This window comes from Pygoscelis adeliae, unplaced genomic scaffold, assembly GCF_000699105.1.
Source record: "Pygoscelis adeliae isolate BGI_AS28 unplaced genomic scaffold, ASM69910v1 Scaffold26, whole genome shotgun sequence".
Classification (NCBI taxonomy): Eukaryota; Metazoa; Chordata; class Aves; order Sphenisciformes; family Spheniscidae; genus Pygoscelis; species Pygoscelis adeliae.
Window position 1 is genome coordinate 4,963,603 of NW_008825104.1, and position 14,586 is coordinate 4,978,188.

The 14,586-nt window shown below is 36.0% G+C and overlaps 1 protein-coding gene across 1 annotated transcript in view; it reads left to right on the forward strand.

Annotated features, from left to right (window-relative positions):
• SCAMP1 (secretory carrier membrane protein 1) overlaps positions 1-14,460 on the forward strand; it is a 34,909-nt gene extending 20,449 nt beyond the window's left edge. Inside the window, exons 5-8 of the mRNA XM_009327254.1 lie at positions 4,754-4,913; positions 6,654-6,755; positions 8,631-8,748; positions 11,085-14,460. Coding sequence (XP_009325529.1) covers positions 4,754-4,913; positions 6,654-6,755; positions 8,631-8,748; positions 11,085-11,249 — 545 coding nt within the window. The 3' untranslated portion in view covers positions 11,250-14,460. The remainder of the gene's footprint in view (positions 1-4,753; positions 4,914-6,653; positions 6,756-8,630; positions 8,749-11,084) is intronic.
• The last annotated feature ends 126 nt before the right edge of the window (positions 14,461-14,586 follow it).

Below are 14,586 nucleotides of genomic sequence, written 5' to 3' on the forward strand. Positions count from 1 at the left end.
TAAAGGAAGCAGCAATGTTACAGTATTTCAAAATATATAGGAGTTGTGGTTTTATACTAACATGACAGGTTTTCTTCCAGGTAGACTGAGATTTTAACTGAGTCCTCTTGCTCTTTACCTTCTTTAGCTGTAGTACTCTCTGACTTAGGGATTACTCAGGAAGGAAGGAAAAGGGCATAATAAAGGAAAAGAAGGACAAAATCTATTTCAGGCTAAAAAAAAAAAGATTGAGTACAGAATTCCGTGCCTTAGGGCTGGCGGTAGAATCAATCCTTGTGACTCTTCTTTTCCAGGATTGTATCTACATGCGTTGGCTCATTTTTCATTAGAGTAGCTATGCTTCCACAGTGGAGGCACTTATTACCATAGCAAACCAGCCTGCTTCTGCTTGCTGCTCTACCCTACATTTTATTTCTTCTTCCAGAACTTCCTAGGTCTTGTAAGACCTAGGGGTTCTGTGAACGTAATCACATTTGGATAAATCTAGTACCGTGTGCTCAGCACTTTGTAAAGTAGGTTAGTTTTCCTCTTCCTTTTTAGCAGCCCTAGGAACAAACCTTTTGGTTTCAGTTTTCTGTGTGTTTCCGTGGTTAGTAGCAATTTTTATATCTTTATTCTTAGTCTTTATGTATCTGAGGAAACTTCTTTACTTGTTTCAGATGTATATGCTCTTTATCTCATGAGAAAACAAGTCTGTTTGTATCCCTATTCCGTGAATTCATCCATCTTTTCTCTATTTGTATCAGAAGTCAGAGTTTTCTGATTCCTTGATGTGGTTTTATCTTTACACATATTTTTTTGTTCTTTTTCCTTGGGGAGAGCTTTTTTTATCTTTTTTTTTTTTCTTTTTTACTGCCTGAGTGCTCCCATGTTTTTGTGAACTACAACAATCAGCTAGCAATGGCTTCTGTCAGTTGCCAGTGGAGCTTTTCTGTTCTATCTTGGTTTTGTGACCGTTGCTCTTCTAGTGGCTTGCAGATAGAATGACAGTTTTCCTGGCTCTTTAGCACTGAGCACTACTTTTTAGATCTTTCTATGCTGTTACTAGTGAAATGTCCCATGTCTCTTGACCCGTATCTAACACCAGAAATTTTTTGGCTCAAAAGCCTGTGTTTTCCAGCTACTTTCCCCACAGGCTGATAGCATGTACAAAATGAGCAGTACTGATTGTCAAATAATATTTCTTATTTGAAATAACAAACCCAAGACCTGCTTAATCTCATGGAAAGCTTTTGTGGCATTTGGGTTTGTTACTTTATATAGGTTGTGAATGTTTCCATTTTCTATGAACAAGACTTTGAAAGGTTTTCAAAGACCAATGACTTAAACTGTAGGTTCTGATAGAAAAATAATACCCTAAAGTGCCAACTTTTATGGTATTTTTTCTGTTTAGGAGAGGTTCATCTCATCCATCCTTCTGTCTGAGGATATGATCAACAGTACATATATCAGTCTGTGTTGATGTTTGTTCTGCCTGTTCCTGAGAACCTCCAAGGATGGACACTTCATAAACTCCCTCCAAGCCTGTTCTAGGGTGTTGCTGTCTTCTATCATTAGAAGATGTTTCCCAGTATATAATTTAATTCTCCCTTCCTGTGTTTGATCTTCCCTGTTCTGTCCACTGTTGTTATGGAGAACACATTTATCCCCATTAGTCATCTCCTTTTGGCTAAATTAGCATAGTTTACTCAGCCTTTGTTTGTAGATTATGTATATGATTGTTTGGTGGCTGTCTTACAGATTCGCTGCTTGGTCCATTCCATATTATTAGGGTTTTTTTAGTGTGTAGCATCAAGAATTTTACAATGTGGACTGTGTCCAATATTTTAGCTGAAGTCCTAATGTACTGTGTAGAGGGAAAAAAAAAACCAACACGTTTTTGATAGCATGTGCTTGTGTTATGTGCTGATCTAAGCCTGTTTTAGAACATACTTTTTCCTATGGAAAATACTTCTGTTGTTTGTAGGGCGTGTTTGCACGTGTCTTACCCGCCCTGTCTCCAAAAAGAGCAGAACAGACAAGGAACAAAAGCCTAAGCTACATTTGAAGCCACTCTGTGCCCCAAGGTTGGATGTGATCAAAATTCACCAGTTTTGTCCTCACTTATCAGTTGCCTTGTGGCTTCAAAACCCTCTGTTTTGTAGGCATCCCATTCCCCTTGAGGCAGTCTATTACAGGGTGACAGTCCAGCTGATTCCTGGGAAGAAGCACATTCTTTTGTCATGTGTCCTAGTGAGGACTTTGGTTTCCCAAGAATACCCTCAATAAAACATTACTGAACTGAAACTTAATACAAGAATCTATTTTTATACAGTCCCAAATGGGACTGCAAAATAATCATCTCAATAATGTAGATGCCAAATAGCATCAGTGCAACTTGTGGTCTTTGTCTACAATTCACTTTCAAACAATAGTGGATGATGAAGTGTAGTTAATTAAGACAGGGAATGTATGTCTAAGTAGGATTCTTCTGTATAAGGAAGTTTACACTAATAAAAATGAAGTTGTGTCTGAATATTTACTAAACTATTGTAATTTTCCATTGTTCATTCTTATTCTGGCACGAATGTCCCTTTGTTTTTTTTTTTTTGTTGTTTTTTTTTTAACCTCAACTGATTCCACAGCTAAACTAGGAGAAGGCTTCTTAAATCACTTCACACTGAGTACTGTATTGGTATAGCTGTGAAGTTATTGTCTTATAGACATTGTATGTTGCAGACTTCAGCCAAAGCCTTAGGTCATTTCAGCCCCCAGGTGGTCATTATCTTCTAATAACTTGTATCATAGTTTAATTTGAAGGGGCAAGTAGGTGTAAGGTACTTAAACCGTTACCCTGAACATTAAAACACCTGTCTGTTCATACAACAGCAAACCTTACATCTAGGTCACTTAGTGAAGGTGGTGGCTCAAAGAACAAGTATCTTTCTGTACCTTGCAGCAGGCAGAGAGAAGGGCGGGTGGAGCGAAGGCAGAATTGTCAGTGAAGTCCCATTTCTTCATCCGTAGCTTGCTAATACTCGTTTTTTACAGCTGAGATTCTCCATGACAGTAGTGAAGTAGACCCCTATGTTGCTGGTTTTATTGTGCTAATAGGTATCAGTAGTGGGTGTGATGTTCCAACCCTCCTCTGCACTGATGGTATTTTTTTAAAACTTGTCCTGTTATCGTAATTGCAATTACAAAAAAAGTAGTGATTTCAGAAAGTTCAAACTCCACCAGAATGCGGATGTTTCTAGTAATCTAGGGGGTCTCCCTGTTTTCCAGTATTGACTAGAAAAAGAAGGAATACCCCTTAGTAAGCTTTCTCGTATTTATCACAGGAAGGCAGGAATTTCGATTTGTATCCTTTGTTGTGCTTTATAAGGCATACACAGACAAATTCTGAAATTAGGTGCTTTGCTGACCTCCTGGAACAGTGCTAAGATGTGTAGATGCATTAAATGCTTTTTATTTAAAAGTACAAAGTTTTCTGTTTCTGGTTACTCTTAGAGGAAAATAGGATTTGTCTGAGGGAAATGTTTTGAGTTTCATCAGCCTTTCATGCAATGATGTGGGCATTTTGCTTTAAGATTTTTTCCCACTAAGTTGATTTAGGCCTTATTTAAGTACTCGTTAAAAGGGCAGCAAAGAGTTTGAGGAGTCTTTTTTTCAGAATCTTTATTATCTTGCCAGTTCTTCTGTTAACCTTACTCTCCAGTAGAATGACTAAAATGTTTCTCTGAACTTAAATAAAAAATCATGGCTGCAAGGAACAGCTTATGCACTCTCAATTACAAATACTCTACTTTATCCTGGTCCACAAGGATAGAAACTGTCCTCTGAGATAGCAAAATCACTCCTGAATCACTGGTTATTGCTGAACAAAGACAGACATACATGTTCATCTTTTAAGACTGGCAGAACTAACTTCTGTGCCAGATAGCATGAAGGTAGTAGTTGTAATGTTTCTTAATACTGCTGTCTCTTTTTTTGGTTCTAAGAACTAAATGTATTTGAAATAAACTGTGAAGTCATAATGCCAATGCATTTTCTTTAGTAGAAATTCAATAGTTAACCTGTAACAAGGTCTGCAATGAGAAAATGCTGGTATTGAGTTAAGAACGGAGCACCAAAAAGGCAGATGTTTAAGTCCAATGTTATAAGAAATATTTGAATGTGCAATATGTATTGAAGCATCTAGAACAGCTTGTTGCAGATCTTGTTTTTCTGAGAAACAGTTTTACTAAGTGGGGTTTTTTTGCTTTATTACATGGAAGACAAGGAGCTTTTCATTGAAAGATTTTTTTGGAAATTTTTATTTTCAAATTAGAATGTGTGCAGTGCTAAATTTGTGATGCATTTTATATCATTTATAAGCTTTCTCTCAAAAAATATTCAGTAGTCTGTTAAATATCTGTATCCAGTTATTACTGTAGAAAAAGTATCAATTATTGCAGCTGTAGAAATCTTTTTTCATCATATTAAGTTTGAAAATGTTTTATTTTTATGACAGGATTTTTTCTTTCACCATATACCTGATAGTACTTGAGTTTTCATGTTTGGTACTTTCACTTGTGAATACAGGATTTACCTGAGAGTTAGAAAACTGTATAAAAATCAGCTTATTGCTGAGGGTATTGAGAGGGTGTTGATTTATTGTCAGCTTGCTGATGTTTTGTTTAAAAATGCTCAGTTTGGGTATTACTTTAACAGTTGTAATAATTTATTGTATAAACAAAACTTAATTAAGACTATTTTGCTTTTGCTTCTACAGTCCATACAGTGACACTGTTTCTTAATATCTTTGGATGTTTGGCCTGGTTTTACGTTGATGCTACGCGAGGGGTTGATTTTGGATTGAGTATTCTCTGGTTCTTGCTTTTTACCCCTTGTTCTTTTGTCTGCTGGTACAGACCACTGTATGGAGCTTTCAGGTAACAACTTCAGCTTGACTTAGGATATTTAAAAACGTGTCGAAATGCATTAACATTACAGAATTTGCTTGATTATCATCATGATAATCCGTTAATATGCTTTCATTAGAAACAAGTAGTATGTTTACCAATAATTCAGTTGTTGTATTTGCAACATAGATGGCAATAGCTAGGAATATCATGGAATATCCTTTAAAGTATTTATAGCTTCTACCATTGACAAAATATTTGTAGGAAACTTTGTATTGGGCCGATAACAATTTTAAGCAAGATTCTCATTAAATCTCTATCCCTTCACACCAAGAATTTGAGTAGGTTAATAGTTAAGAGTGTCTCAAATGTTTGGCTTCCTGAATGAACTTCAAAAAACTCTACACTTAAAAATACCATATTTTTAAGTGACCTACAGTGTCTGTAATTGAAGTAGACTGAGATTCTTAAGAATGAGTGGAGCAGGTATATAGTAATCAAACTCTAGTATTTTTCCTAGCTTTTAGCAATCTTTGCAGACTTCACAAGCGTGAGGTATGGTAGCTTTGTGTTTAAGAATAGAATGGTTGGTTTGCATGCAAAACCGAACTTTTTTTTTTGGTGAAAATCAGCATGTAGAGATTCTAAATCCTGTACTCTTACAGTATTTCTTGGGAATTTTTTTTTACATTGAAGTGATTCAGGATATTCTCAGTTAAAATGCACTAATTCTTGTGGAGAAAGATTGATGGCCAGAAATTACAGTTAAGCGTAACTTTTAGACTAAATGAGATGGGTTTTTTTGATAACCAAGGAGGCATTGCTCTACCCACACATCTTTGAGGAATCATATAGTTTAACTTGCATTTGCTCTTTAGTAAATCCATAGCTTTTCTTAGTGAATATTGATTGTTTGGAAAAGGAAGACTACTACTTGCATATTCAACTTTCAGTCAGTTGCTCAGCTGAAAATGAAATAGTTATTGAACTGAACTGGTTGAATAAATAGAAATTAACAAACTCCCTTCTGCAGGAAGAGCTATTAACAGCAAAATCTGGTTCTGTGACTTAACTAAGTGATTTCTACTTTCTTTAGAACTCTGGTAGCAAGCATATCTAATCATTAGTTTTGATAGTAATAAGTAGAGGTCTTTGAGATTTTGCCTGTACATTTATATTTGGGTTTTGGGTTGTTTTTTTTTTTACTTTCAGTCTTTGTCAGGCTGGCATTTTAGTAATTTAAACAGCAAACCTATTTTGTATATTTTGCTTTTAAGCAACAGCTGCTTCAGTATTCTGGTCTGCACTATGTTTCAGTAATTTCGTATTAGATTTTTACTTTCTTTTACAAGTAAAATATTTTCTTCCCATCCTGCCAGCACTGTGAACTTCAGTCTGAAAGTGGCACAGAATTCTGTTCTTCATGCATTGTAGCAAAACTTAACATATTTAGTCTAAAAGGCCCTGCTGTGTGCTGAACAGAACACTAGGGAATAGTATCTTGCTGCTATTCATCTCTCTGTTAGAGGTGCAGGTGGCAAAAATACTATATTAAAGAAGAAGGAGCAGCTCTTGTAAATAAACAGTCTACGAAACCACAGAATTACTGTGGTTTTATTACTGAAAGACAGATACTTCAAGTCACTGTCAATAAATGAAAGCACTTTTCCTGTAGTTAATGCAGAAAAAATTTTTTAGATCAGTACTACTGTATTTGCAAAAAGTCATTAATATCCTGGCTGCTTTAATCTTTTTTCCCCCCTCTTTCAGGAGTGACAGTTCATTCAGGTTCTTTGTGTTCTTCTTTGTATATATCTGTCAGTTTGCTGTACATGTACTTCAAGCTGCAGGATTTCAAAGGTGGGGAAACTGGTGAGTATTCTGTTTGCTGTAGCGTTGTACTGTCTGTAAGACCAACACTCATATTTGGTAAAGTCACTGCAATACAGTCTGTGTGTTTTTTTAAAAAAAAAAATCTTGTGTTCACTGGAATTGTTACATTTAGCACTCAAAAAAAGCATTTTTGGAGTGCTCTTAACTAGGAAAAGTGGGTGAAACATATCTCAAGAGTGTGACATACTTCTGTTATTAGGCTGGTCAAAATCTTATCCTTCAGTGTAAACCACTTTGGACTATTCTTTTATACATTACCTCCTCTATTTTGGTGGTGTGTAGAGATGTTATTTGCGCTATATTTAAGACAAAGACATAAGCAAAACTTAGAGAAAATGAAAATAATTTAGACAGTAATAATACAGTGCATATTATTTTGTATCATTAGTTATTTCTAATTATATTAATATACTTCTCATTAAGGAAATTTATGGCTAAAATTTGAAGAATGAGTCAACAGTGTATTCGGGTGAATATAGTGGTGTATCTTTGATATTATTTGAAAAGCTCATTTGTCTGAGTCAGCTCCTTATTCTGTAATAGTTGATTTTTCTTTTTGATGCTTGTAAGTATATAAGCTTTTACATGAAGCTTTCCTGCGTATTATCTTTTATTTGAGTCTTCGAGGTCTAATATTTACATTTTACAAGGAAAAGCTATTGGGAATCAGTCACAGCCCTTGGAAAAAAGCCCGACAAACTTGAATTAACTAAAAGCATGGTCGTAGTAGCCAGCTGGTAGCGTGGAGAGCTATGACTGGCAGTACTCTAGCTGGGTAATGACACTTCCCTGTATCAGTGCTTTTTGCTGCTAACCTCCAAACATAGGCAGATAAAACAGCATTGCTTTAGAACTGTAGTGTAAGGAAAGATCCTGTTTTGTTATTTTTGTTCTCGAATCTGCTGTTTTGCTTTTTCATAGATACATTGATTGACATTAACAAAATTAAAAAGTATTTTAGAGGGCCAACTCTCCAAGTATGTGGATTGTGCTTTTAAGGATACTTGGGGAGGGGGTGTGAAAAGTAGCCATATCATCAGAAAATGCTAATTACAGTTTGGATTTTGGAGTTTTGTGGTAGAGTCCAGTTGGACATAGAGGATATCAAAGCAACTTGGAACAGGTAGAGGAAAGTTTTAAGGCTGTTTGGGTTTACAGAAATTTTCTGCTTTTTTTTCTGTGGAAGAATCTTTTCTCTCAATGTTTTATTTTTCTTAAGGCAACCTGCTTTTTGTGGTTTCAAGTTTGATACTGGGTTTTTCTGTTGGTGTTTCAATTTTGCAGAATGGGGAAGTGTTTGAAGTAGATACTGATATAGCAATCTTTTCTATTAGTTAATCTGATGCTATCTACTTCAAAAAAATTTCATATTAACCTCAGTTGAGAAAGCATCACTGTGTGGATACAGTTAAGTGAGTCTTCCCACGTAGAAGCTCTGTGTGTGTGGCATGTTTTTGTTTTATATTTAAAGAAGTTAGAAGCTATATTTTTAGGGACATTTTCTCTTCCACAAAATCATGTAGTCTTAAATCAGTCTGAAATTACAGTATGACAAAAAAAACCCCAAAAGTTGATGAGCAACTCTCTAATTTCTTCACAGTTCTGCTCAAGGATAATAATCTTTACAATTTTTCTTATAGTTTCAGTGCATGCATTGGGAAAAATGGAAACTAAGCTCTAAAAGCTTGTTACAGAACCGAAATATGCTTATGTAAAATTCCCATGACTTTTTCTTAAAAAATATCCAAAGTTGATCAGAACCAGGAGGTTATAAAGCTTCCCTTGATATGGATACCTGTGGTTGAATGGTTCATGTGCTGTGCTAGTGAAGTTTGTCCTTTCTTTTTCCTCCAGTGGGTGGATTTCGTCTCTTACTGGTCTTAATAAGAGTATTCCTGTTGGCATTATGATGATAATCATAGCTGCACTTTTCACAGCATCTGCTGTTATCTCGTTAGTTATGTTTAAAAAGGTAAGTTACGTATTATTCCCCTCTTCTGTTTCCTGTGTGTGATCTGGATTTTGCTTTTGTGCTTGAGAGAGGTACTCTTTCACAAAGTAATGGGGATTAAATGATATTCTTGGGGTGTGCCTTACCTATAAACAACTGTACTGTTTTGGTTATGCTATTGCGGAGTTATGAAATGCTGTTTGTACAATGCACATATTTTCTGCAAACTAAAACGGGGAAGGATAGCTCTGAATAAGAGAAATTGGGAGGTAAGGCCACAATGAAAGGGTAGGTGCATGCACTGGACACTATGATTATACCTGTAGATGCCACGTTGTAATTTTCAAATCTGTGGTGATTCGTCAGGCTGAGTGAAGTGTGATTCAAACGATTGCTAAGTTTCAGCTCTTACCAAAATCATTCCCATTGAAATCAACAGAAGAGTGAGATGCCTGGCACCTGGGAAAAGGATTTTTATTTCTCTGCTTCTATTATTTTAACATTTTTTGTCAATTAATGATTGTGTAGCATGAAAGCTCAAAGAAGGATGCTTTTTTTCCCTTGGTTCCTTTTTGTGAATTTCCATCCAGAAGACCTAAGTTTAGATACTGATGTCCTACTAAGTTTTTGGTGGTGTTTAGATAAAATGTAACTGAGAATTCTGATGATGATGTGCTGGCAATTCTAATAATTCAGCCTCAGTAATAGTTACGCTTAAAGATTCTCACATACCCAAACTCTTCTGGCCTATTTACAGTAAACTAGAAATTTTAAGTGTTGCCTGGAGATGTCCCTTCTTCTTATTTGTTTTCTGCATAAATACTGAGGTACAGAAGAAAGAAATAAGCAAGAAAAATGTACGGTGGAACATTTTTTACACTCTTCCTGCCGTATGCATCTGGATTCTTTTCAAAAACCTGCACACTCACATGTGACCTGGTGTATCTTTATGGATGAGAAATAGTCACATTTATAACAAAGAAAAAAGTTACAACATTAATCTTCCTGCTACAATTGAACGAAAATGTCTTTGCAATATTATTTGACAGCTTTATCGTGACTTGATTGAATATGAGTCAGAAACAGCATTTTAATTTTAATACTCAGGTAATTGGTAGTTACTCAGGATTTGTTTTTTTGTTGTACTAGAGATTGTACACCATATTGTTTAGAGTGTTTGTAAGTCATATTGTTTAATACCTCTGCTTATTATGCAGAGCTATTGGTTATCACACTAGTTTAGCAGATAGGTATCTGCATTATTAGGGTATTTTATACTTTTTAATATTCAGTCATAGCTTAGCTTGTTCTTGTAACCGTATCAATGAAGGAAATTAAAATGTTTCTAAATGTTTCCTGCTGTTTTTTTTAACATGCACACTTACTAACTCTTCTAATGAGTATGACAAGTTGTATACAAATTGAGACAGAAGAGCTCTGTCAGTAGATGGTGCAGACCCCCCCCTGCAGCTGGAGCTGCGCCCTGTACCCTCCAGCTCTGGAGCCCTCAGCATAAGAAGGACATGGGCCTGTTGGAGCAGGTCCAGAGGAGGGCCACGAAAATCATCCGGGGGATGGAACACCTCTCCTCTGAAGGAAGGCTGAGAGAGTTGGGGTTGTTCAGCCTGGAGAAGAGAAGCCTTCGGGGAGACCTTATTGCAGCCTATCAGTACTTAAAGGGGGCTTATAAAAAAGATGGCGGCAAACTTTTTAGCAGGGCCTGTTGCGACAGGACAAGGGGGAATGGCTTTAAACTAAAGGGGGATAGATTCAGACTAGATATAAGGAAGAAATTTTTTACGCTGAGGGTGGTGAAGCACTGGCACAGGTTGCCCAGAGAGGTGGTGGATGCCCCATCCCTGGAAACATTCCAGGTCAGGTTGGACGGGGCTCTGAGCAACCTGATCTAGTTGAAGACGTCCCTGCTCATTGCAGGGGGGTTGGACTAGATGACCTTTAGAGGTCCCTTCCAGCCCAAACCATTCTATGATTCTATGATATTTTTGCAAGCTATGAGCCCTGCATTATGCTAAGGATGCAGCCTGTTTGTGTATTTAAATACATTATTTCAGACAGTAGATACCACACACATTTTAGTAAAGACCTATGAGACCCCTCCGAACTTGCAAAAAGTTACAGGTATTCCTACAGTCAAACCGTGCGTGCAGCAGGGCAATCAAAAGTTGTAGGATTTGTGGAAAAGAAGTCTGTTTACTCATTTCTGGATCCTCCCAAACACACGAGCAAACCAGATTTCCCCACCACACAGCTCTGCTTTGTGTTTGAGACTTTGCTATTATCCTACCAAGAAATGGAAGGCTCAGCACCGTTTTTTCACTGCTTTTCCACCTCCCTAGGTGCACGGTCTCTATCGCACGACTGGTGCTAGTTTTGAGAAGGCACAGCAGGAGTTTGCAACAGGAGTGATGTCCAACAAAACTGTACAAACTGCTGCAGCCAACGCCGCATCAACAGCAGCAACCAGTGCAGCCCAAAACGCGTTCAAGGGTAACCGAATGTAGAGAAACATAAAAAGTCATCATGGTTCTCTTCGACTGTACTTTATTTTCCAGTCACTTACCATATTCCCTAAAAGCCTAGATCAAAATTCACACAGCATGTTTGTCTCTTCTGCAGCTGTGTATGGGTAAAATGGGAAATGTTTGGTTTATTTTATTATAAATTTATTTATTTTAAAAAGATAACCATTCTTTGCCCTTCTTTAAGATGTTGCATTCTAGAATATAAAGCAACATAAGATATTCCATATCTTATGGAGAATAAATAATTTCAACAGTTGGCCTGAGAATAAGTTGTGGTATATAATGATCAAATAAATGTATTAATAATTTGGAAGGGTTTTTAGTGGTTCACTCCAGTGTTTTTTTTCAACTTCAGATCAATTATTTTTCTTCCTAAGAACTTTTTTCCCTATTTCTACTATAAGAAATGGGGTAGACTGAGAGTTGTAGAAAGTTAGGTTTGGCTACTGCTTTTGCAATTTCAGCAGCTGCTGGAGGACAAATCCAAGTAGGGTAGATATAAATTCTTTTCTTGTTTGGTTTTTTTTTTTTTTAGGATAAGTCTTTTGATATAAACCTGTAAGTTTGCATGAATACTGTTATCTGATCTTGTTTAAATAGTGTTTTGGTCCAGAATTTACCTGCGCCACTTTATAATTACAGCATTTGTTTGTATCTATTTTCACAGAGTATTCTCTACCTGTGAGAAATGACTATGGTGCATAAACATTCTCTGTTATAGAATGTGTAATGCAGTGTACAGTTTAAGGAAGTTACCTGATGGTTTCAATCACAGAGCTAAATGATTATATATTTGCTATTTTTAATTTCAGTATTCGTGTCTTCTGGTAATAATTTTTCTGGAAAAGAAACCAATACTGACTTTTAGAACACTAGTTTCTTGCCCCCCTTCTACATGCAGTGGTATTTTTGTTGTATTTGGGATTTTGGGGAGTTTGTTTGTTTGTTTGTTTGTTTTTTAAGTGTAGATTTGTGTTTAACAGTGGTACTAAATCTCTAGCCTAGTCAGTCACTGTTTACTGGTTGTCCAAAAACCTAAATACACAGTATTTAATTTTGTAACAGGAATACTGTCTGAAACCAAGCTTTTGAAGCAATGGCATTTGACAGATACTTGAATTCATTTTAACATGAACTCAGCCATCTTTGTAATGTGATTTAAGCTGGGGTGGGGGAAGCTTTTAAACTATTTTGAGTTGGGAAAGTGAGAAATCTTCATCTTTAACAAAGTTAAATTTTAACTCATTGAACTGGAGGCCTAAGAGGTTAAACTGGTGCTGTGGAACTGAACAATCCATAACGGTACATACCATCATAATATTCTAGAATATAATCAGGTCTTAGTATAAGGTCACATTTTTCTCCTTTGAAGACTATTTATATTCTTGGATTGCCTCATGAGTCTTAGGCACAATACTTGGGCTGTGTTTTCAAACTCTGTTTTAGAAAATGAAAACAGGAAGGACCACATCCTGCAACCTGTGTAAGTATAATCTGTGACTGAAAGGAATTCAGCTCTTAAGATGAATCATCTTTAGTGAGACAGCATAAAATTCTGAGGCCCCTCCATGTTCTGAATGTGGACCGACTTTCATAGATTCTTTTTCACTACACTGTATTCATATAACAGAAGAGCACTGCAAAAAATAAACCCCCTAGCTTAATCCCTGGATCAGTATTGTACAGTAGCATGACGTCCCTATTAGTCTCCTTTCTTTTACTAATTTCTTTAAATCCAACTTGAATTTGGATAAATGCCGTAGTTTCACCTATGCTGAAGTTCATATTAATGAATACACTTGCTTCTAAATGTTCTCTGCATTATGAAGTTAAAAGCAATTTAAATATTCTGTGTAATAGGGGCTCTAAAATTTCATACTAGTGGACATGCTAGCATTGAACTTAAATTTGTGTGGAATGTTATTAAAAGCTTTCCAGATAAAAGCCACCATTTTCTGGTGAGATCAGGCATCATCCTTCTAGCAGCTATATATCAAGATTGTTCTTTTCATAATCTTTTAAACTTAAAACTTGAGAGTTGTATCTAGGAACTCTACTGTGGATTACTTTTAAATCAAAATTTAAGCGATTGTCTTGGTATCTCTTGGATAGGAATCCCAGGGACATCATCCTTGCAATTTAACTTCAGTTGAAGATTGCATAATAACATACATTACCAGAATATATTATGGAAAAAAACATTATGAATAAAACCTGAATTTGGCAGGTAGATTTTTTTTCCCCCCAAATATTTAAAGGCTCGTTGAGAAAACATATTTAATGTTCTATGTATACGGAGCATTGATTTGTAATGTCATGGGTTGAATGTACGGATTTAAACCTCCTAAGCGAAATTCAGGGTTCAGTTACATGTGGATTGTTTAAACCAGAAATCTCTGACACTTTGCAGCCCAAAAGGGAGGGAGAAGTTTGAGTTTAGCTTTGACAACAGAAGGCTGATATTTGTTAAAATATTTTGTACCTAACGAAAACTAGATTTTACAGTCTGTTATTAATTAATCAGAGTATTGCGCCCACTTACGTTGTCATTTTGTAGTATTGTGGCAAATTGAGTACAAAGTATGAAGTTTAAACACTGGAATGTCAGTAGTCATTGATCTGTAATTTAGGAGTTGGTTTTATTTATCTGAGGGATGTTTGTATATTTTGTAAATTACTAACAATGCTCTGCCATCCTGGTGAATGTCATGGTTCTGTACAAATGCACTTCTTCTGTCCCTCTGTTGCATGTCTGAGTAGTTCAGAAGTTTTGTATATTTATTGTATTAACACAGTGTCATAGAATAAAAAAAGACTTTTTTCCTGGGTGTTTGCTCTGTATAGTTTTGACCAATATAGGGATTTTTCTTCCAACGGTCAGGATAATGTGCAGGGCAGATGATCTATGTAAAAGTCTCACTTGGTTTTTATAATTCTGTATATAAATGCTGTAATTCTGCTGAAATGGGGAAGCAAAATGTCCACTGCCAAAATAATACATTAGGGTATTGAGAATTAATCTACTCAACTGTTAATGAAGAAAATTCTTAAACCCTTGCAGCCCAATTTTCTTGTGCTGTAAACTCACAAGGGTTAAAATCTAAACATGTTCTGTCATTACTGAATGAAATTCTACAGGTATGAAGCGAATCCTCAATCACTATTGAAAGTAAAATGAAGTTGCTGAAAACAGCATTGCTTTGGTACTGTTTATTTTCCTAATTTCTGCCTATGAATTGACATTTCTGTATCACTGCTGTTGTCTTGCTTTTTCTTTTTTTTTTTTTTTGGGCCTTTTTTCATTCTTTTGTTTTCC